This window comes from Lontra canadensis, unplaced genomic scaffold, assembly GCF_010015895.1.
Source record: "Lontra canadensis isolate GAN:19392208 unplaced genomic scaffold, GSC_riverotter_1.0 scaffold59, whole genome shotgun sequence".
NCBI lineage: Eukaryota > Metazoa > Chordata > Mammalia > Carnivora > Mustelidae > Lontra > Lontra canadensis.
The window spans coordinates 4,795,014-4,818,528 of record NW_022631053.1 but is presented as its reverse complement, the minus strand read 5'-3'; the positions used below and the strand labels follow the sequence as shown (position 1 = coordinate 4,818,528).

The following is a 23,515-nucleotide window of genomic DNA, read 5'->3' as shown; positions in this document are numbered from 1 at the left end:
CTCTGGCTGGTCCCAGGCACATAAGGGACGCCTAGAATATTTACGGGAAGGCCCTCCAAAACTGAGGCCCTCTGGGGCACAGGATCCAGGACAAGAGCCTGGGAATAGGGTGTTATTATAAGGAAGTGATTGCTCTGTGATTTACGAGGCTAAGTTTTAAAGAGAGTTTCCATCTAATTCTCATTACTGGGATTTCTCACTCCGGAAGAGAAGAAGCCACTTCTCTTGCTATAACGACCTTCAGGCAGCCCTAAGGAGGAGTCCATATGCAGAGGAACTCAGCCTTCAGGTTAACAGCTAGGACCTAATTGTCAGCTATAGGAGTGAGCTACCTTGGAAGCAATTCTTCCAGCCTCACTCAAGCCTTTGGATGACTACAGCCCCTGCTGACAGCTGACTGCAACTTCATGAGAGACCCTGAGCCGCAAGGGAATGAATAATCTGTCACCAGTGGATGAGTAACCTCTATTGGTCAATACTGAACAGACCAATCCCTTAGCAACTTAATTCTTCTAGGCAGAGAATTCAACACTAGCATGACAAAAGTTTTCTTGTGCCTTAACTACGGCATGGAATAGAGCTGCTGCACTAGTACAAAGGTAAAAACCTCTGCAGCAACTTGTGTGGACTGACCACCAGGTAGCAGGTAGGCCCCATTCCCAAGCACTTTAGCCCAAGAAATGTGGCAGACATTAGGGTGGGGTGGGGAGAGAAACCCAAAGGAAGACAATAATATATTTTCACCCACTCTGATGGAATGAGATTCAGAGTAAATATTAGGTTGTACTGTAGAAAGTAAAATTATATTTATTGCATACCCAAGTTTGGGTACCAAGAATCATATCCTGCACATTTGTATTCTTTACTGAAAGGATAACTGTTCTAATCCTTCTAGAAGGATAGATTCTGATCTCATCTCCACTCATCCAATGCTTAATCTACGTTTCTTCCCTTACTTTGCCAAAACTTTTTCAGTCAGAGGCCTGTTTCCTCATCTATAAAATAAGAGGCAGGGGCAAATCTGTATTCTGTGCAGCCTAAAAATATGAAATTGTGGGGCTGTATTTAGGAAATAGAATATGAGTGATGCTTGAGTGGCTCTGTTGGTTAAGCTTCTGCCTTTGGCTCAGGTGATGATTCCAGAGTCCTGGAATTGAGTCCCACATCAGGCTTCCTGCTCAGCGGGGAGCCTGCTTCTCCCTCTGCCTGCTCTGCCTGCTGCTCCCCCTGCTTGTGCTCTCTTACAAATAAAATCTTAAAAAAAGAAATAGAATATGAAGTTATATAATAGTCAATATTTATTTATAATGAGAAAAAGAAGCATTGCCCATTTTAAGATGCTGACAAAACGAAAAACATCACACAATTCAGAAAAAAAAAGGAAACAAAACCCAAAAAAAAATTTTTAACTATCTGGCAACCACTATAACCTCTCTTTTTCTACATTTTTTGGGTCTACATACTCTTTGCCCCTTCATATGTCAATTTTGTACTATTTTTATAGAGATACTAGATAAAATAGTAAAAAAGTAATTTAAAACATTGATAGTGTAGGAACATTTTTTTTTTTTTTTAAATCGGCTTCACACCTCCTTACGTGAAGTTCTCGCACCGTGGTGCTTCTTGCCTTTACAAGCTCTTGGGGAGCTCAGCCCTTTGATCTCCCTTGGTTTAGTTTCTTCCCCCGCGGCCTGGGCAGCTCTGCCGGGTTGCCGCCCTCGTTGCCTCTCCCATCCACCCCACTCCATAGGCCGGAGTGACTAAGAAGCTGTTGCCTTCTCCACCAAGCAGGCAAGGTGACCCTGGAAGCCCTATAGCCCCGCACGCGGCCCCAAGACCACCTCTTGGGCTAGAGGGTGTCGGTGCTTCCGGTGTAGGACTGGGACTGCTATGTGCTCCTCGCATTCACGGACGATTTGCAGAGACTCAAAAGTGCTCTGAAGCCTAAGGCCCGCTAGATTCAAGGTAGATCGGCCTTTTTTACGCGTTATACGAATCTCTTTCCCCCTTTAACATTCCATGAGAAGGCTAAAACCAGAATCCCGGGACTTTGTTGCGCTATCCTGTCCTGACACGCGTCGCGGGGGCTCGGTGACACGCCGGGTATCTTGGGTGGGGCCTGTCCCTTCTTCACTTTCTCCACTAGGGGCGGCTTGAGACCACGGTCCTACCTAGCTACGGGGGAAGAGGCGGAGACCTTTTACCACGACGCCGGTTGGCGGCCCGAGTCTTGATCGACAAGGGCATCAGTTAATGGTGCTGAAGTAAGCCGCCGTTGTTTACGCACGTAAACCCAATGGGAAGGCAGAGGTGCGGCCAGGGGCCAATGAGGACTGGCCTTAAGGGGAACGCAGGGGCGGAGCTTCCCTCGAGGGGCAGACGCTTGGGTAAAGAGTCTAGAGCGGACCCTGGGAGAGTCAGAAGCACATCCGGTGTGAGAAGAGCTGTGTTGGCTCTTAGGAGGCGGGTAAGAACGTACGTCTGAAGCTGGGACTGCGTAAGCCGGGAGAAATGGACAGGGGGTTGGCGATTAGTGTCTGAGCAAGAGTGGGAGTAGTGTCGGTTTTCGGACAGACTGCTCCTTCGGGAAATGGGGCCTTGCTCCGCGACTGGACTGCGCGGGGAGGGGAGAAGCTCGGGAACTACTACCGCGCACGCGCAACGGGGGGGGGGGAGCGGGGGAGGGGTTGGGGCGCGTCCGCTGGGTTTTGGGGGACGTCGAGGCTCCCGTTGTGAGCGCGAGTGCTAGCCAAGGGTCCTTGTTAGTCCTTTTCCTTCCTCCCACTTTGCGTTCCTTTTCTTCCCCTCCCCCCCTCCCCCGCCAGGAGTAGGCGCAGAGGCCCTTTGGCTCAGCCTCGACTACTTCAGGCCACATCCCCCACCCCTTCCTTCCGAGGCTAATGAAAGCGAAACCTCTGGCGTTTGTGGTCACCCCTGCTTCACCCGTCTGGTTGTTTCTCTGCTGTGGGCCCTCTGGCTGGTGGGCCCCTTGTGGGTGAGCCGCGAGGGCCGGGACAAAGGGCCTGGTCAGGCAGGCTGCCCTGTCACGGCCAGGCGGGTGATGTCACACTCCTCTGTGACACGCGAAGCTCCTTAGTTACTTGGAAGCCGAAAGCAGAGGCGGGAGGTGAGAAGATCCTTCCTGGCTTTCCAGACCCGTTCCGGTCTGAGTGATTACCTTTGGACAGGTGAGGTGGCCTTGGCTTTGCTTGGTCCCGAGCCTTGTGGGCGTCTTTCAGAGTGAGCGCAGGAAGGGCGTCGTTGGGCGGTTTTTTCTTGGACCTACTTGTTGGAGTTATGGTAGTAAGTAGGCTTTGGTATTTTTGTGTATTTATCAAGTGGGAATTGTTACTCAGTGCCAGCCCATTGCCTACCCCCTCAGCCTTTCATTGACCGAACAACAGTAACAAAAACCTCTTTGAACTTGAGACTGTTCTAGCAATAGTTAACTTGTGAATGTGTAACTCAGTAGAAGAGCTGACTGTGCCTGAAATACAAAGATTTTAAGGCTGAAAGTTAATGGTGAATAGACTTTTCTAGTTATTTATTGATATGTAGATTTAGTTTATCTTTTGGTTGAATGTGTATTTTAAGAATTCAGTTCAAGCAAGATTATTCCCGTTGCATAACCGAGTTCTTGTGGCTTCTGCAGATAACACTTAGTTCTGTAATTATTACTAGGTTTACTTTCTTTGGTGGTTTATTTCTCTTGTCCAGTATTTCTTGTTTTGTCTTCAAGAATATGTTGATAACTTAGATTTTCTACCATTTTCTTCCAGTGGGGACACAGTGGTGAAATCCTTGAGAAACACTCTCTGTAATTTGTATTCAGAGTTTCCTTCTTCCATTAATTCATTTTGTTGTGGAAACATGGCTTAGTGAACACGCTTTTCTTCCTCTCTCCCTTCCCTTTTCTTCCTCTCTCCCTTCCCTACTATTTTTTTTTTTTTTTAGATTTTATTTATTTATTTGCCAGAGAGAGAGAGAGACAGGGGGGGGGAACCAAACCGGGGGAGGGGGGGGGGGGGGGGGGGGGGGCTGGCAGAGGAAGAAGCAGGCTTCTCCCTGAGCAGGGAGCCCAGTGTGGGGCTTGATCCCAGGACACGGTGATCATGACCTGAGCTGAAGGCAGACGCTTAATGACTGAGCCACCCAGGAACCCCTCTCCCTTCCCTGCTATTGATTTGACTGAAGTCTTACTCTTCTAAGAATAAGAAAGGTGAAATTAGTCTAGATATTAGTCAGCATTTCTGTTTTTTCCTGGTTATGCATATAGTTCATGCTTATCATAGAAGTGCTGAAAAAATACAGAGAAGTGTGATAGGAATCAGCAGTGTTAATATTTTTAAAATTTCTCTTGGCCTGTGGCTGGAACTGCCTTCATGAAAACTTGCTTTTCTACTATAGGGTATAATAGTAGGGAGAGCACCAGGTGTTAGAGGTCATAAGGCCCCTAATGTGGTTCTGGCTCTACTGTTTAACTTTGTGGTGTTGGTAAGTCGATACTAATGTCTTTTTAGCACTTTACAGTGATTTCACACAGCTTTTCTTCTTCTTCTTCTTCTTTTTTTTTTTTAACTGAGGTATAGTTGACACAGTGTTCCATTACTTCAGGTGAAGGACATCGTGATTCAACAAGTCTGTACATTATGTTGTGCTCACCGCAGGGGTAGCTACGGTCCCACCATATGGGGCTGTTAGAATATTGTTGACTGCTTTCCCCTGTGCTGTACTTTTTATCTGTGTCCCAGAGTCGTGTTTTTTTTTTTTTTTACTGGCATTCAGTAAGTTTGGTAGAGCTGGTGTTATTTAATCATCCTTATCATACAGGTGAAATGATTTTCCCAAAGTTACGTGGAAGAAAATGGTAGGATTTATGACTCCAAAGCCAGTGCTTCTGCCACTATTAACACTGCCTTTTGGAACTTTCTTTTTAAAGTGAGACTAGTCATTTTTCCCCTTTCTTTATGGATTGGTGTGATGATCAAAGGAGATAGTGTATATAAAAGCACTTTAAAAGTTGTAAAGATTTATAGAAATGTCGTATTATAGAAGGTACTGCTGCTGACCTGAAGTTTCACTTTATTTCATAAACTACCCAAGGGTATTAGTCTCCTTTGGGAAAATACTGAATATTCTCTTGATGTTCTGTCTGCTAAATTTTCCTTTGCCCCTTTGACTTGACTGTAGAAGATGTTAGTAGTGTCTTCCACTTCACCCTGTTTTGTTCCCCCAGAGTTCTTTTTTTAAGATATATTTATTATTTGAGAGAGTGAGCACGGCTAGAGGGAGAGGGAGAAGCAGACTCCCTGCAGAGCAGGGAGCCAGATGTGGGACCCAATCCCACTACCCTGAGTTCATGACCTGAGCCGAAGGCAGACACTTAACTAACTCGGCCACCCAGGTCCCCCACCCCCATCCCAGAGTTTCTAACCAAGTTTCATGAAGTAGCTTTGGTATTAAACACATTTTTTATTTCCAAAGACAGTGTTCAAACCACGGAGAGAAAGACTAGAGATTGGCTTTTAGGGCCACTCAAGTTATTCCTCAAGATAGGTTCCCTTTGAGCCAGCTGGGAAGTGTTGATTTGAGGTTGCAACACTTCTGATTAGGTAATGGGGTCTGCATTTGCTTTGGTGACTTCTGGTTGTGCTTAAATATGGGGGGATAGAAGCTGAATCAGATGCAAGCTCTGCTCTCAAGGTTCTGGCACAATTAACTGGATTCCAGAACACTTAAAAAGATCTTCAGGGATGAGAATTGAATGGGTGTGCTCTTTATCCTCATCTATGCTTGCTCTCATTTGGGCTGAATATGTTGTTATTGGGGAGAGATTACTGGTTTACACTGGAAAATGAGTCTATTTAGGACACTGGGGCCTCTTTATGATTCAGTCTGTCAAACACTTGTTATAGAGATTCAGTAATGTCAAAGCTCAATATAAAAAAATAATTTATTGGGGCCCCTGGGTGGCTCAGTTGTTAAGCATCGGCCTTCAGCTCAGGTCATGATCCCAGGGTCCTTGGGATCGAGTGCCATGTTCAGGCTCCTGCTCAGTGGGAAGCTTGCTTCTCTCCCACTTCCACTCACCCTGCTTGTATTCCCTCTCACGCTGTGTCTCTCTCTCTGAAATAAATAAATAAAATCTTTAAAAAACCAATAATTTATTGAAGGCTGTAGGCGTTCCATCTCGAGTTACTGGCTTGGTTCTGAGGCAGCACCCTGGAGAGACAGGATCCAGTGTTAGCTAGCTAACCTAGCTAGCCCCCAGGAGTTTGGGCCCAAGTTAAGGGAGGGACTGGGACATCTAGGCTTCAAATCTAGGACCACCAGAGCCCAGACCTGTCAAAACAGTTCTTTGGACTTCCTGAAACCAAACTGACCTACCTTTAGGGATGACAAGGAAAGCATCAAGCTAATGACCATTTACTTCATCAAATTCTCTTTCACAACGGATTCTCACTTAGAGATTATTAGGGTGTCTCAAAACACATTGTGGACCTGTGGGACAGGAGGTGCAGTATAAATGTGCCCAAGGAGAGACATGGCATTTAAACAAAAGTAACTTTAGCCAGTAAAAAGATTTATCAAATTCCTTTAAATTCTAGTTCATAAGTTTCTTAGACTCTTCCCTCTCCCCCAATTTAATTTTATTTATTTGGGTAAATATTAAGTCTTCAGGATATAGTTAGCTGTGAGTTAGTGGTCGAATATATTTTAAAAAATTAATTTATAGGGTATATGAAAATTAGACCTACAATAAGTGTTTTATAAAACTAGGGGAAAATAATGCACTGAAGATACAAGAGTAATGAGTATTTATACTGGTAACAACAATAGTTAACATATGGAGCCAGTCTTATGTATGAAGCACTATTCTTTTTTTTTTTTTTTTTTTAAGAGAGGGGGCACGTATGCATGAGATAGTAGGTGGTGGGGGAAGAAGGGCATAGGCAGAGGGAGAGGTAGGGGCAGAGAGAATCTTAAGCAGATTCCATGCCTGGTACAGAGCCTGACACAGGGCTTGATCCCGCGACCCTGAGATCATGACCTGAGCCTAAGTCAAAAGTCAGATGCTTAATTAGCTGAGTCACCCAGGCACTTCTGTGTGAAGCACTGTTCTAAGCACTTTATTTGTATTATCAGTCTCAACTCTATGAAGTAGAGATTATTATATATTACTCTATGCAAATGAGGAAGCTAAAGCACAGTGAGGTTCAAGTGCCAGAAACTTGGTGTGGGTCACACAGCTAAGGAAAATACCAGTTAGGATTCAAGTGCAGCAAGCCAAGCTCTTACCTACTATTCTAGATACTTGGTTATACAGAGTCTGAAAGCTTTTCAGTAGGAAGAACTTCCAAAAAAATACAGTTCTGCTGCCTCTCCTGCCGCGCTTCCCCCCCCACCCCAAGCTTTTTAATAACTATATAGGGTTTTTCTTCTCTCAAGTATCAGTTGGTTCCTTCTGGATATATGGGAAGAGGACTCCAAATGGTCGAATTATGACAGGAATGAAGAACCATATAATTCACAAACTAAATGTTTAATTAAAAGTGTGAATAATGTTTCTTTGACTTGCTGTATTTCTTTCTTTTTTTTTTTTTTTTAAGATTTTATTTATTTATTTGGCATAGAGGCAGGCAGAGAGAGGAAGGGAAGCAGGCTCCCCGCTGAGCAGAGAGCCTGATACAGGGCTGGATCCCAGGGTCCTGGGATCGTGACCTGAGCCGAAGGCAGAGGCTTTAACCCACTGAGCCACCCAGGTGCCCCTGACTTGCTGTATTTCTAAAAAAAAAAATACTTTTTTTAAACGTAGGCTCCACACCTAATATGGGGCTTGAACTCATGACCCTGAGATCAAGAGTTGGAGGCTGTAGGAATTGAACTACCCAGGTGCCCCTGACTTTCTGCTTTTGTTTTTAAATTGTATACATTAAGGCAGCCTGCTGCCCAATAATTAGCAGGCTTTTATCTTTCAAAGGTAAGGGTTTTTTAAAAAAAATTGTGATTGTTTTGGGGCACCTGGGTGGCTCAGTTGATTAAGCGGCTGCCTCCAGCTTAAGTTAGGATCCCAGGGTCCTGGGATCCAGCCCTACATCAGGCTCCTTGCTCACCGAGAGCCTGCTTCTCCCTTTCTCTCTGCTTGCTGCTCTGCCTACTTACGCTCTCTCTCTGTCAAATAAATAAATCAAGTCTTAAAATTTGTGGGTGCCTGGGTGGCTCAGTTGGTTAGGCCACTGCCTTCGGCTCAGGTCATGATCCCGCAGTCCCGGGATCAAGTTCCGCTTCAGGCTCCCAGCTCCATGGGGAGTCTGCTTCTCCCTCTGACCTTCTCCCCTCTCATGCTGTCTCTCATCTCAAATAAATAAATAAAATCTTTTTTAAAAAATTGTGATTGTTTCTGTCTTCATAGCTTTTGGCCACTTGGCCATGTTTCATATGGACTGTACTTAATAGATACTGAAATAAGATTATAGAGAATTTTTGTTGTTGTTTTCAAGGCTTGGCCCTTGATGATAATTAACTGATTTTAGGATGAGGGTAAGGAAGATAACCTAGAACAAAACAGATTTAACAAGACCTAAGATGTAGATGTTAGTTGATGAGATTAACTGTCAAGTTTGGTATTCCTGCTCTCCTAAGGATGAAGGTGTTTTAAATGAAGTTCTGAACCAGATTAAAGGAATTTGATTATGATTAACAATCTTAACATTTACTTCTCAAATGCTATGCAAATTTCTCATAAGTCTAGGGGGGCGCTGTCTGCATTGTATTCTAAATAATCCCACCCCCCTGTTTTTACATTTGAGTGGAACTGGGGGTGGGGTGGGAGGGAGGATGCAATTTCTAGATTTTTGTATTAGTTCGCGTCTAGGGTGAGACAGGCTGGTGCTGGTGTGGATTTCTTAATGGACTGAATGGACTGGTGTGTGTTAGGGGAACTACTGTATTGAATAACTTCTGAGCAACTTGTAATACACTTTTTTCCTTTATTGTGGTAAAATATACATAGCATAAAACTTATCATTTTAATGTCCTTTTTTTTTTTTTTTTTTAAGATTTTATTTGCCAGAGAGCAGGAGAGAGCACAAGCAAGGGGGAGTGGCAGGGGGATAGAGAGAGCAGGTGTGCACATAGCAGGAGGAGCAGCAGGCAAAGGGAGAAGCAAGTCTGCTTCTAAGAGGCTGTGCTAAGCCGGGCTGGGTCCCAGGACCCCACCCTGGGATCAAGACCTGACTGGAACTGGGAGCTGCTGTTTTGGGGGGTGCAGTTATCTTGTTGAGCTGAGTTTGCCTGTTGACCATTGAAATGTAGATATCTTTTTTCTGCAGCTTCCCAGTATGAACAGTTGAGGCTAAGATAGAAACTTGGTTAACTTAATCCCTCTGGCAAAACTTTAAGAACCCTTTTGACTCTTTACTTATCTGTACAGTAGTTCCTGTCTATTTGGAACATAGAGTGATACTATCCCATTTCCTTGATTCTAAGACCTAACTTTTTCCTTCTCATGGTTTTTTTTTTTTTTTAAACGATTTTATTTATTTATTTGACAGATCAGAAGTAGGTAGAGAGGCAGAGAGAGAGAGAGAGGAGGAAGCAGGCTCCCTGCCAAACGGAGAGCCCGATATGGGACTCTATTCCAGGACCCTGAGATCATGACCCGAGCTGAAGGCAGAGGCCCAACCCACTGGGCCACCCAGGCGCCCACCTTCTCATGTTTTAACAGTTCTGAAATAACTTGTGTCCTGTACATACCATGTCATTTAATAAATGTATACTTTATTGTGTTTTTCCCCTACAAAGCTATCATTAAAATTGTTATATGCCTTGGGGCTTCTGTGGGGCTCATTCGGTTAAGCATCCGACTCTTGATTTTGGCTCAGGTCATAATGTTCAGTGTCATGGGATTGATCCCTGCATCAGGCTCCACACTGAGCTTGGAGCCTGCTTAGAATCTTCTCTCCCTCTGTGCCCCCCTACCCCAACACTTGTGTGTTTACACGCACACTCTCTCAAAAAAAACTGCTGTGTGCCTTTGTATCTAGAAAATTTGATTCTTACATATTGCGCTTAAATTTTAGAATAAGTACTGGTGTTAGAAAACTGGTTTTATTTGGTTTATTTTTTACTTATTTTACACCACAAGGCAATATTAAATCATGGAGAAATTGCTATTTGTTACTCCCTCCTGTCCTCACAACCTTTTGATAGTTTTGGTTTTTCCATCAGCAGGTTTTTTTTTTTAAGATTTTATTTATTTTAAATTCTTTTTTTTTTTAAATGTTTATCTATTTATTTGACAGAGAGATCACAAGTAGGCAGAGAGGCAGGCAGAGAGAGAGGAGGAAGCAGGCTCCCTGCTGAGCAGAGAGCTCGATGCGGGGCTCGACCCCAGGACCCTGAGATCATGACCTGAGCCGAAGGCAGAAGCCTTAACCCACTGAGCCACCCAGGCGCTCCAAGATTTTATTTATTTATTTGACAGAGATCACAAGTAGGCAGAGAGAGAGGAGGAAGCAGGCTCCTTGCTGAGCAGAGAGCCCTACGTGGGGCTTGATCCCAGGACCCTGAGATCACGACCTGAGCAGAAGGCAGAGGCTTTAACCCAACTGAGCCACCCAGGCGCCCCTCCACAGCAGTTTTAAGAGGCAGTCAGTACCCCGTGGGAAATGCCAGACAGCAAACTGGGGAAGAGGACTTTCTGCCATTATCCCCTCCCACTGTTTCCACACAGTGGGGTCTGGTTACAGGATGTTGCCCCTTTCTGACTAACAATCCCCTGGGTATTTGAGGATTTATACTGCTAAGCCCATTCATCATTCCCCTCCCCAATCCTTTTTTTTTTTTTTTTTTTTAAACTCTTGAAATTGGAAGCAAGAGGTGCTTCAGTGTTGTTGCGAATACTGCTAAACTTGGCTCTGAAGGTTGCTTCAGAACTGTTGCAAGTTCTGTCTAGGGATGTCATTAAGGGTGTTAATGGAAGCCTTGAACAAAGACACTTTCCAGGTGCTGGATTCTGCCATCCTGTAAGTGTGCTCTCCAGAGGATGTGAGTTCATCATGGTTATGAAAGACTGTGGTCGGTCCTGCAACAGACTGCAATAATTGCACCATCTAGATCAGGAGGGCCAGGAGCCCCGTGACTTAGAGGGGTGAGCAGCTTACATTCAGCAGCTTCTCACTGTATCCATCCTTAGGTACAGAACTAACAAAAAAAAAATTGAGGTGAGTAGGATATTAGTGGGAAAGGAAAAAGGAAATCAAGAGAGGGCAAGCTAGCCATTGTAATTGTTGCATTTGTGAGAGAACGAGCCTCAGGAAACAAATGGTAATGATGTGTGTGAACCAAAAGAATGGCATCTTTCCACTGGCGCAGGATTTCTCAGGAGTCAGTTTGGGATTGTAACTTTTATTGCCCAGATTAGTTTTGCTGAGTATTGGGCTAGGTGCTCACTAGGATAGGCGCGACTAGTTGGCTGGTCTTTCAAACTACTTAGCTTTGTGTTTTGATACCACCCCGTTCCCGTTTTTGGTCAATTTGAAATGAATAGGTATTATGGGTCTAATAAGAATCTGGGTGATTGCGGAAGATTGATAATTAGGAAAGATGAAAATTCTTGATTAGGTTTTTGGGTTTTTTTGTTTTAATCTATAGATTGAGTGTGGTTTTTGTTGTTGTTGTTGTTTTTAGGATTGCATGTGCAGTAGAGGAGGGAACAAAATTTAAGAGCTCAACTTGATGGTATTGATGGCATGTAACCTGGGTATAGTTCAGTTTAAAAGTCCTTTCTGTGACATAGACGTATTGGGACAGTTGGCAAGATCTGAATAGGTATATCAGATAATAGTATTGTGTCAGTGTTACTTGCCTGGTTTTGATTATGGTTTTCAGGTGTACACACAAGTATTTAGGGGTGCCTGCATGGTTGGGAGAAAAATATTTTAGTCTCTATATACTGCTACATAGAGAGGGGATAAAGCAGCTATAGTGAAATATTAACAGAAAATTTGGGTAAAGAGTTTCTAGGAATTCTTTGTACTATTCCAACTCTTCTGTAGTAGAGTTTATGAAATTATCTAAAAAAATTCATTTCTGCACAAACTACTTTTTCACAGAGGAACTTTTTTTTTAAATTGTAAATCCCTTTCAGTTCAGTTTTAACATGCATTGGATGGAAAGTTTCTACATGCATATATTTAAAATTCAAGACCTGGCGCATTTGGGTGGTTCAGTCAGTTAAGCGGTTAAGTGCCTGCCTTGGTTAAGTGCCTGCCTTCGTCGTGATCCCAGGGTTCTGGGATCCCCACGTTGGTGGAGGCAGGCGGGGTAGGGGGGTGGTCCTTGCTCGGCAGGGGGCACATTTCTCCCTTTCTCTCTGCTGCTCCCCCTGCTCGTTCTCTCTATCTCTCTGTCAAATAAATAAAATCTATTAAAAAAATTTTTTTTTTATTAAATTCAGGACCTAGTACCAGGCCCAGCTCCATCTTTCCTCCCTCCCCCCTCCATCCCCTTTTAAGGTTCTTTGTCTTTGCTGAGAGAATTCGGTAGCATCTCGATACAGTGACATGAAATTGCTTTATGTTGTAGGGGTGCTTAATTAAGTTCCAGTCTTAATTTTGGCTCAGGTCATGATCTCAGGGTGGAGGCTGCAGATTCTCTTTCTCCCTTTTCCTCAGCCTCTCCCTCCCATCAAAAAATAGAATAAAAATAAATATCACCTTACGTTCCAGTCACTGGGTTCCTTTAACTAACTCCTAACTGGTAATTTCTCAAGAGAAGAAACTATCTATTAAAGGGACAGTTACTTTCTGAAAGAATAGAAATCAAAAAGAATAGAAATCAAACGGTAGTAAGAAAATAGTTTGCGAGAAGATGGCTTCATTTCTTCTGTGTCCTTTAAAATGGTGGAGTATAATTGCAAATGTATCCTAGAAGGAAATGCATAAAAATGAAAGTGGCTGTGCCAGGACAGTGGGATTTTGGGTAACTTTAATTTTCCAAACGTGGATGTTGCTGTTTTTCATGAGAAAGTTGTTTATGTTATTTTGTATGTCCTTGTAACTGTAAAATAACCTTCTTTTTATCCTTAATTCTACAGAGTGGAGGCTGTGTCCCACAGACTCTGGCATCATGAACATATTTGATCGGAAGATCAACTTTGATGCACTCTTAAAATTTTCCCACATGTAAGTGTTACGATCTTGACTTTAGTTTATTATATTTTCTTTCATATCTTGTTCCTTTTCCTAGTTTATTAACTTTTATATGTATTAACTACCATATTAACTTTGTTAGAATCCAGAGGATCTAATAAAAGCACCTAGATTCTAAAGGCTGCCTGTAGTCACTGAGAAACCATTTAGATACTCCAGTTTGGGTACTGATTATTCATAATTTGGGACCTTTGGTTACTACCCAGCATTTAAGATTCTCAATTCATCTATTTTCAAGGCATTCTTTTTTTTTAAATTATAACTTATGCATACTCCCCGGGAAGAAGAGAGGGAAATGATTATTAGCTTAAAAATGAAATTGGTCCTAAAATAATGGCTGTTACTAACATTCTTTCCCAGAACCCCATCGACACAGCAGCACCTGAAGAAGGTCTATGCCAGTTTTGCCCTCTGTATGTTCGTGGCAGCCGCGGGGGCCTATGTCCACGTGGTCACTCACTTCCTTCAGGTAAGAGCACTTTCTCTCATAGTGTTGCTGTGGCATAAATTTAGTATGTAGAAACTAGCGCAGCACGGTGGTGCAAGCATGTACCTCTCCGTAATCCTTTTCTATAGTTTGTGATCTGAACTCAGCCAGAGCCAGCTGGTAACTATGGACATGCAGAGCCATTTAAATTTTCTGGTAGATATGCCCTCTGTAGGTGCTGAAAACAATGTCTTAATCTGGACACTGAATGGTGTGCAGGCGATACGTAAGACCCCAGCCCTCTAAGTTATGGTGTGGTGTGTGTGCTGGGGTTTGCACAGTAGCCTTTTTATCTTTTCCTCCCTTCTCTACTTGCTTGTAACTATGGGGTTCTTAGATACAGACCACTGATTGTACGATTATCAGGAGAGGCAGGGTTGAGACCTTCAGGGATTTGACTTAATTTTATTTGCTGATGCACTTACATCTGCATAGTTGCATGAAAACCTTCAACAGCTCACCTTCCTGTGTTGAAAGAGACCTTCAGTTTGGCCAGTAGGAATAAAAAGGACAGTTGATGAATAATCAGAAAGTTTGAAGTTCCCACTAACCATGACTTGGCCTTTCCAAGTGTCCTTTTTAGTGTAAGTACAGAGAGTGTGTCTGTGTTGGCATTTGCAACTACTGAGAACTGTCTGAATGCTTAGGCATCTCCTGGCAGTGGTTGTATGAAAAATTACTCTAGATACTTAGAGAATAAGACTTTGATCCCTGGAGTTTAGACTAAAACATACTCCAATTTCTAGGCAAGAGTGGCCATTTTGGTTTCTGGTTGTGGGTATTCTTTGTTTTGGGGGAGTTTTTGTGTGTGTTTTTGGTTTCGTTTTGTTGTTTTGTTTTTAAGCAATGTAAAATGCAGTTATCATTATTTATGGATTCTATGTTTATGAATTTACCTACTTGCTAAAATCTATTTGTAACCCTGAAGTCTGTACCCACTGCGCTGTTGCAGACATTCGCAGTCCTAAGCAGAACGGCAAAAACTTTGAGTTGTATACAGCCGTGTTCCAGCTGAGATTGAACAAGGCGCCACACTGCCCTGCTTCAAGCTCTTGTAGTATAAACAAGGATCTTTTTCATGGTCTATATAGTGCTACATTTTTTGCATTTTTCTGATTTTGGTGGTGATGTCTTTATTTAAAATGGACCCCAGGCATAGTGCTAGAGTGCTGTCTAGTGTTCCTGAGTGGAAAAAAAAAAAAAAAAGTACATGGAGGGGCGCCTGGGTGGCTCAGTGGGTTAAGCCGCTGCCTTCGGCTCAGGTCATGATCTCAGGGTCCTGGGATCGAGCCCTGCATCAGGCTCTCTGCTCAGTGGGGAGTCTGCTTCCCTTCCTCTCTCTCTGCCTGCCTCTCTGCCTACTTGTGATCTCTGTCAAATAAATAAATAAAATCTTTTTTAAAAAAAAGTACATTGAGACTGTGATGTGTCTTACGGAGAAAATATGTGTATTAGGTAAGCTTTGTTCAGGCTTGAGTTTATGGTGTGTTGGTCATGAGTTACAGGTTGGTGAACCAACAATATATATCAAATAAAGTGTCCTTAAACATAAACACACATAAAACATGTATTTTTCAGTTGAAGAAAATGTAAGCAGAGGTACGTGAGAATCTGAACCTTTATTTTTCTCAGGAGCAGTTGTTCAGTATTATTAATTCATTATTCACGGTAACTTTATAGATCATAACTGTGAGAAATGAAGACCAGCTGTGCTTTTAAAGGAAGGAACTTCAGTGTGTACATACATCCTTCATGATTTTCTTCTCTTTCTAATTGCCTATAGCTTTTCCCACTTCCTCCTCCTCCTCCTTCTTCTTCTTTTTTTTTTTTTTTAGAATATTTTTCCTGGGGCGCCTGGGTGACTCAGTCATTAAGCGTCTGCCTCCGGCTGAGGTCGTGATCCCAGGGTCCTGGGATCAAGCCCTGCATTGGGCTTCCTGCTTGGCGGGGAGCCTGCTTCTCCTTCTCCCTCTGCCATGCCCCCTGCTTGTGTTCTCTTGTCTTGCTTTCTGTCAAGTAAACAAATAAAATCTTAAAAAAAATTTTTTTTTCTCTTAGAAAACTAATGTACGTTCATTGTAGAGCATTTAGAAAACAGACTAGTGATGAGAAGGAAATAAAAACACCCGGACATAACCTAACATTTTGATTCTTACTCTGCCTCAGTCCGTTGAGGCTGCTTTAACAGAACACCTAGGCTGAGTAGCTTAAAACAGCAAATGTTTATCACAGTTTGGGAGGCTGGATGTCCAAGGTCATGGCACCAGCAGATACGTTGTGTGGGGAGGTCCTGCTTCCCGTGTCTTCTCAGAAGGGGCAGGGGAGCTCTGGGATCTCTGTTGTAAGGACACTAACGAAGGCTGCACCCTCATGACCTAATCACCTTCCAAAGACCCTCCTCTCCACCCCCCACACACTTCAGAATATCAGCACATGGGGGGTTAAAATTTAACCAGGAATTTGGGGGGAGCATAAGCATTCAGTCTCTAGCACCTCTCAGTCATTTTTCTCTGTATGGGTATATATATTTGTGTGTGTGTTTTAAAGTGATTAAAAAGGGATCATTTCTACTTGTCCTACAGATTAGAAAGTGCTTCAAACACTTGTCACTTTGATTCATTTTTTTCTTGGGCAAGACTTGTAGCTTGACTTGGGAAGTTGTGGCTGATGGACTACCTGGGTCAGAAGAGCCTCTAGGGGCGCCTGGTTGGCTCAGTGGGTTAAGCCGCTGCCTTCGGCTCAGGTCATGATTTCAGGGTCCTAGGATCGAGTCCTGCATTGGGCTCTCTGCTCAGCAAGGAGCCTGCTTCCCCCTCTCTTTCTCTGCCTGCCTCTCTGCCTATTTGTGATCTCTGTCAGATAAATAAAATCTAAAAAAAAAAAAAAAAAGAGCCTCTAGCATCCACCACGGTCGTCCCAGCCCTGTCCTACAGGGCTTCTAGTTTCTCCTTAGTCCCCTCTGCCTTTCCACTACCTCCAGGTTAGAAGGAAATATTAGGAAGTTCAGATGAATATTTGATCCCAGTAAGGTCTGCAGAATAAATTTGGTATTTCCAGTACTTCATTATTAACTCTGGATTTGACAGGCTGGCCTGCTCTCTGCCTTGGGCTCTCTGGGGTTGATGATTTGGCTGATGACAACGCCTCATAGCCATGAAACTGAGCAAAAAAGACTGGGACTTCTTGCTGGATTTGCCTTCCTTACAGGTATGTTAGAAATTTGGCTAATTTGGGGTGGGGGGGATACTGTATCTAGCATCTCTTTAGACTAGGGCCCCAGATTTGTATGTATTCTGATTCACCCCAACTGGCACACTGTGCTAATCAGTCTTTGAGCGTATTTTGCCTGGTATTGCTTTCTCACTTCATAGAGGTGCATCTTTCCCACCCAGGGGATTTGCTCTTTCGGACTAGTGACTGTGACTTCTACCTTTGTATCCAAAAATAAGCATTTGTGTTCTTGAATGAATGAGGTTCAAGAGCTTAGGTAGCATAACTTGTTAATGGTCGATGTGGGACTAGACCTGAAACTTTAACTTAGTTGGACTCACACTGCAACTATCACTCCTGTGACAATTTATTCTCAACTTTGCGGGCAGTTAATTAAAGCCATACATTGAAATCCATCCAGCAGAGCACTTTGCTGGTTCTCAGGGAAAGAATTAAAAGCACCGCCCTTCTTGAATTATCGTTAAGGAAAACAGGACTCAAGCTACAGAGTGAAAATACTTGCAGGCAGCATTTGACTTAGTACAACTCGTTTTGAGTGTGTCTCATCTATGTAGTGTTGAAATAGAAAGGAAGGGATTTGGAGATTAAGATTTTTTTAAATATGGAAAGCTAGTTTTTGAAGGCTTTAAGGGGTGGAATTAGCAGAAGGAGAGAGTAGCAAGAGTAGAGGAAATGCTGGGGCTGGAACAGGTTGCCACTGCACCCTCCTCCTGGCAAGCGTCCACCTGCAAAACCAGTCGGGCCTTTTCTACAAAGGGAGTCAGTCCTGCATGACTGTTGGTTGCTGGCCACAAGGCACTGGTTTGCTCTTGATCCTTCTGTTCTAATTCCTGATCTGGCCCACATTATGGTCTCACATCATTCCTCTTCGGAGTATGCAGCCTTACAGCTTTGCTCAAAAATGTTTGACTTGCCTGCTTTCTTTTTCCTAATGTGTATCCATCCTGGGCCATGCATGATTTTCAGCTCAGAGAACAGCTTTGTAGCTTTGTCTGTAAACAAATAACTCAGTCAAGTGTATGTTCTCTGGAAAACAAGGCAGAGAGAGGAGTGGAGATTTAGTTATTTCAGTGTACATGTTTTGTTTTTTTAGGAGCATGGGCATGCCTGTGCATTTGATGGTCAGCTTTTGGACGAGGGTCCTTTTCAGGAGCTGACAGTAATACTGTGTTCTGGGGCTTTTGTTTTCTAGGAGTTGGCCTGGGCCCTGCTCTGGAGCTGTGCATTGCCATCAACCCCAGGTAACTGTTCTAGTCATGTCTTATGTTTCTTTATCGTTGCAAATATGCCTCCTCCATACAGGTTTGCAGACTGTAGCCCTCAGTCTAATGGTGTTTTCCTCTCACAGCATTCTTCCCACCGCCTTCATGGGCACAGCAATGATCTTCACCTGCTTCACCCTGAGCGCCCTCTATGCCAGGCGCAGGAGCTACCTCTTTCTGGGAGGTAAGTGTGGATTGGAAATCAGAGTCTCTGCTTTAGCCAGAATTCTCGCTAAGACTCTTTCCCTACCTTCCACTTTCTTGGGATTGTTGGTTTGAAATTGAAAGCCTTAATTTGTTGGGGGAGGCTTGGTAAGTAAGGAAAGGCTTTAATGGGATTGTCTTCCTTCACTTTTGTTTTTCTCAGGATGGCTTTTTGTCATCTCTTACAGGTGTCTTGATGTCAGCCATGAGTCTGATGCTCTTGTCTTCCCTGGGGAACCTTTTCTTTGGATCCATCTGGCTTTTCCAGGTAAGACTTGGCGTATAACTTTCTAGCAGCCATTTGCCTGGCACATCTTATACTTGCTCCACACTAAAGCAAGGTGGCTAAGAATCTTCCAGAATGCTCACTTTTGTTGGCAGTGCAGAGTTGTGCCTAGGGAAGCAATGTGGTCTTTACCATAGGCTTCTGTTCCCAAGAATGTTAATGCCAGTAGGGTTAGCATTTGTCATGCTTTCAAACAACCAAGAGCCAAAAAGAGGCACAGCTGGGTTTTTCCCCTCTGTGGTGTCTTCCACATGGTAATGTCATCTCATTCTTCTCTTGTTAGGCAAACCTGTATGTGGGGCTGGTGGTCATGTGTGGCTTTGTCCTTTTTGATACTCAACTCATTATTGAAAAGGCTGAAAATGGAGATAAGGATTATATCTGGTGAGTGAAAACTGGTCTTTACCGCCTCCCTTTCTGTGGCTGTCAGGAGGGATAAGAGTGGACTGGGCGGTGCTGGCTGAACTTCATGGCCAGCCTTTGGGAGCGTATATGGTAGGATGCCCATGGTTTTGGAATTGGGAACCAAATAGCGTATAGTCTCCCTCAATTCCTGAAAGACGTCAGCTCTTTTTAAAATTGAACTAAGACGCATTTAATTATCCTTACTTTTAATAGTGGTTATCTCTAGGCATGAGAGAGGGAAAGGATCTTTCCCTTTTTACTCTGTATTTTTATATTCTTTAAACCTTTAATAATGAAAGATACATACTCTTTTTCATATGTAACTTTTAAGAAATGTAATCTTCTCTGAGTCTCCTCTAACTGGTTAATGGTAGTCCGGGCCCCTGCAGAGTCTAAAGCTCAGCTTTGCTTTTACCTGAGCTGATGGCTTTGTTGATTTCAAAAGGATCTCGTACCTCAGAGTTTTACTTAGTGGGTGTTGGAGTATTGGCGAAGCTCTCTCATAGGGTGGGAGAGGGGTTTTTATGCTCTGCTGCTCTGTGGGCTGTGGAAAAGGAAGGTGGGACGAGCCGGTTGGTAATCTGGTTCTTCTATTTCAGGCACTGCGTTGACCTCTTCTTAGATTTCATTACTCTCTTCAGAAAACTCATGATGATCCTGGCTATGAATGAGAAGGTTAGTCCACCTGCTCCCTGAGGATGAGAGAATGGCACCTGAACTTAGCATCTGTGTAGACTTCAGGTTTGAAAACTGACATAGTGTGTAGGTCTAGGTTAACCATAAGGCAGGCCACCAAGTAAGAAAGTAAGAGGTGAACCAGAAGTCTTTTAGCCCATGATGAGAAAAGAACAAGTAAAAGAAAAAAATCTTAAAAAAAAAAAAAAAGCAAGGGCTGCCTGGCTGGGTCAGTTGGTGGACCCTGTGACTTTTAATCTCAGGGTTGTAAATTCAGGCCCCGCTTTGGGTGTAGAGATGACTTTAAAACAAAACAAAACAAAAAAAAAAAACAGGGGCGCCTGGGTGGCTCAGTGGGTTAAGCCTCTGCCTTCGGCTCAGGTCATGATCTCAGAGATCAAGCCCCACATCAGGCTCTCTGCTCAGCAGGGAGCCTGCTTCCCCCTGCCCCCACCCCGCCTGCTTCTCTGCCTACTTGTGATCTCTGTCAAATAAAGTATTTGAAGGAAAAAAAAAAAAAACAAAACCAAATCCTAAGATTAGTATCAAAAGGGAAAGGGGCTTAGGTGGCAGCAAGGAATAATCTAGTATATGAATAATTTAAAGGCTCTGAAGATAGTTATGATTCAGGAAAAGATATTCTAGGGGACTTGTTTAATACTGGCTTTTATAAATATGTGTCAGAAGTAGATTGGTTTTATCCATTTGTTGGTCTTGTTTCCAGAGAATATCCTGTGTATGGTTAGTGAGTGTCACACATAGTCTACTCCAGCAGTAGGTCAACAAATGAAACAATGAGGGTTTTTCACAGACCTTCTTAGGGAACAGGAGACAGTGTGGTGGTGGTGAAAGCCACCGAGGAGGTGGGATTGGTGGCTCTCGGTCTCAACCTGTGCCGCGACTAGATAGAGCTCCAGGCAGGTTTCAGCCAAAGCAATGAACTTGGCATCCGCTAGGATGGGATGAAGAGTTCATTGGGCTGGATTATTGCTGGGTTTGGTTTGTGCCCGGGATTTACACTTCTCGGGCTAATGGAAAGTTGGTCTCGGCCTCTTGTGTAGTTGTTCTAGGGTGGACTGCCAGTCTAGAGCCTTCATGGGTTGGGATTGGAGCTGTGGTGGTTATGAGTAAACCAGGAGTGCTCTTGGGGTGGAAGTGGGGGCACCTGCTTAACTTTTATTCCCATCAGATCTGTCAACAGCTTGAGGGACCATCAGTGGAAGGTGGTTAAGATTCAGTTCCTACCACACCGAGAGAGGATTTCTCCTTCCTTTTTATTGTCCTGTTCCCTTCCTTTCCCTAACCAAAGGCAGCCAGGTGTTGGCTCACTCGAGTGTTTTAGGTTGAATGTCAGATACCAAAAATTAATTGGGTAATTTTTCTCCATTTCTAGGACAAGAAGAAAGAGAAGAAGTGAAATGACCATGCAGCCTTTCCCATTTTGACCTCTCCCTCCACCCCTCATTTCCTCTTCGCACACATTGCAGGTGGTGTGTTCTGTGATAATGAAAAGCATCAGAAAAGCTTTTGTACTTTGTGGTTTTCTCTATTTTGAATTTTTTGATCAAAAAACTGATTAGCAAAATATAGTTTGGAGTTTGGCTTCATATTCCTGGGGTTCTTCCCCACTCCCTTGTCTGTCCAGCCCATCCCTAGCTTCTCCCTTTGCTCGGGCAGCCAGTCACCGTGATGAGGAGTGGGACCCACAGCAAAGTAAACTCCAGGAGTCTGCCTTCTACCCAAGCCTCACCAGGTGCGCCTGAACTTTCAGTCGAGCCGCTTTGGCTCTTTCCTCAGCATCGTTTGGTTTGTGCACAGTTCCTGGTGGGACTGGGCGGTGTGTTCTCCATCGGAGAGGAGCTTGGTGGTCCTCTTGTTCCTCAGGCTCATTACATCTGAGCTGCTGTCGACCCCTGTGAAGAAAATGAAGAGCTTCCTCTGGCGGATGCTTTGCTTCCTCTGAGCTGCCCAAGCGGCGGAGGGTCTGGCAAACACACCTTTCTATCTTGCTGTCCCAAAAGGAATGTGGACTGATGTGTTCCCTTTCCCTGTACCTGGTCTGACCCTCAGGGAATCTGCAGGTTTTTCCATCCCCGGGACTGGAGGATTTCAGCACAAAGGAAAGACTGATTCTTGTCAGGTATTTACGAAAAGGCAGGTTGTGTATGTCAAGACAGAACATAAAATTCCTGACAGTCCCCTGTCTTTACTTTTTAATCATCTTAGTTGTTGAGTGGCCTCTCCCACCTGGCCTTGATTGAAGATCCCAGGACAGGAAGGATAGGGAAGGGGAACGGTTGAGCCCGGGGGTAATCTTAAACTAATCCTGCCTGACAAACCTAGTTGACCTGTTTGGGGCAGTGGGGGAAGTAGGAGGAGATGCTGCTAGCTGAATGGTTCTTTGTTGAGAGCTGCAGAACTGGGTTGTGATGACTTGGGAGGCTGCATTCAGAGCAGTCTGGCGCATTTCTGTCTTCTCCCGCCCGGACGCCAGTAGTGTCAGGCCAGAGATACCGGGCAGTAGATAAAAGTTCATTTTACAGATGCACTTTAGTTTTTGGTCTCTGCACCTGTTCTCAGAATCCATAGCCTTCCATCCAGGGACAGGTGACCAAACCTGCAAAACGAATGATTCCCTACAGCTTGGTCATTGTGTGGGAGGCCAGTACTAATGGGGATCCCTGGAGCTTTCCCAGGGAGCTGCCACAGGCCGCTAGCACAGAAGGTTAGGCAGCCTGGAGAGCAGTTATGTTTCTGGCTGTTCACAGGGCTTCCGTGGAACGGGACTGAGCCATCGAAAGCTCATTGCCAGTAGGATACCATTTTTGGTTCTCCCTGTTCACAAGCAGCACGCAGGTTGAGTGGCTGCTAGTTCGTGGTGCACCATGTCATCGTGCTGTCCCGTGAAGCAGTTTGTCCCCAGGGTGTGTGTATTTCTGGGGAGCCGTGCCGCCAGGAATGGCTGGCATCTGCAGAGGATGCTGCCCTTAGACCTAGCTGCCGCCTCCAGCCTCTGGCTTGAGAACTTTTACTAAAGGGACTTTCCATTAAATGCCCAGAAGCACTCTCCACACATTTGTTGATTCTCTGCAAGGCCTGAGAATCTGAGTTGCATCTCTTGAAGCCAGACTCCACCTCTTGTGCTTTTTTGCTTGGGATAAAGTTTTTCTTTAGAAACAGTGCCAAGAATGACAAGATCTAAAAAATGACTTTTAAAGAAAATGCCTAACAGGTTTTTAATACAGTAATCACTGTAATTATCACTTTCTTTTCTAGTTCCTTGGTTTTCAGCTCAGGCTGCATTCTCTAACTCATACTGTGAAGACAAAGGTGTTTTTGATTCAGAAATATATGAAATCTACATAGTCTTAATTTGTAAAAAATAAAGAAAATTCCTTAACCTTTCCTAGTGTGTGTGCGTGTTAAATTCAAGGCCACAGCTGAACAGGGCTTGGGGACATTCTGACTTGCCTTATGAGTAGGGCCTGGGAGTGGAACAGGATTGTTTCTGATGTAGACTTAGCAGACTGGTGACTAGAAAGAAACAGGGACCACAGAAGGCCTCCCACTCCAGCTTGCGACAAATGTTGAGAATTTCCTCTGTGCAGTCACTATAGAGCCCAGGCCTTTTTGTGTCCCCAGTCTTCAGGCACTTTGTGGTAGTGGCGTGTGCCATTGTTCCAGTGGATAGCCAGGCTCTGGAATTTGGGGTGTATAATGGGAAAGGCATGGTAATCTGGTTCTGCACGTC

At 44.0% G+C, this 23,515-nt stretch overlaps 1 protein-coding gene across 2 annotated transcripts; it reads left to right on the top strand.

The window, feature by feature from the left end:
- The first annotated feature begins 2,351 nt into the window (after positions 1-2,351).
- TMBIM6 (transmembrane BAX inhibitor motif containing 6) lies at positions 2,352-23,169 on the top strand. Of its 2 annotated transcripts, none has more exons than XM_032876848.1 (10): positions 2,352-2,467; positions 13,100-13,187; positions 13,575-13,683; positions 16,788-16,908; positions 18,125-18,173; positions 18,281-18,378; positions 18,587-18,666; positions 18,968-19,068; positions 19,689-19,764; positions 21,158-23,169. In XM_032876848.1, the coding sequence occupies exons 2-10, from the start codon at positions 13,132-13,134 to the stop codon at positions 21,179-21,181; spliced, it is 714 nt and encodes a 237-aa protein (XP_032732739.1). In that variant the 5' UTR covers positions 2,352-2,467; positions 13,100-13,131; the 3' UTR covers positions 21,182-23,169. The 2 variants fall into 2 exon arrangements, with proteins under 2 accessions (XP_032732739.1, XP_032732740.1); XM_032876849.1 differs by having other exon boundaries at positions 2,371-2,475.
- The last annotated feature ends 346 nt before the right edge of the window (positions 23,170-23,515 follow it).

Coding starts and splice junctions, on each gene's coding strand:
- TMBIM6 (XM_032876848.1), top strand. CDS start 13,132: ATGAACATATTTGATCGGAAGATCAACTTTGATGCACTCTTAAAATTT. Junction 18,174..18,280: donor TGCATTGCCATCAACCCCAG/GTAACTGTTCTA, acceptor TTCCTCTCACAG/CATTCTTCCCACCGCCTTCA. Junction 19,069..19,688: donor GGAGATAAGGATTATATCTG/GTGAGTGAAAAC, acceptor CTTCTATTTCAG/GCACTGCGTTGACCTCTTCT.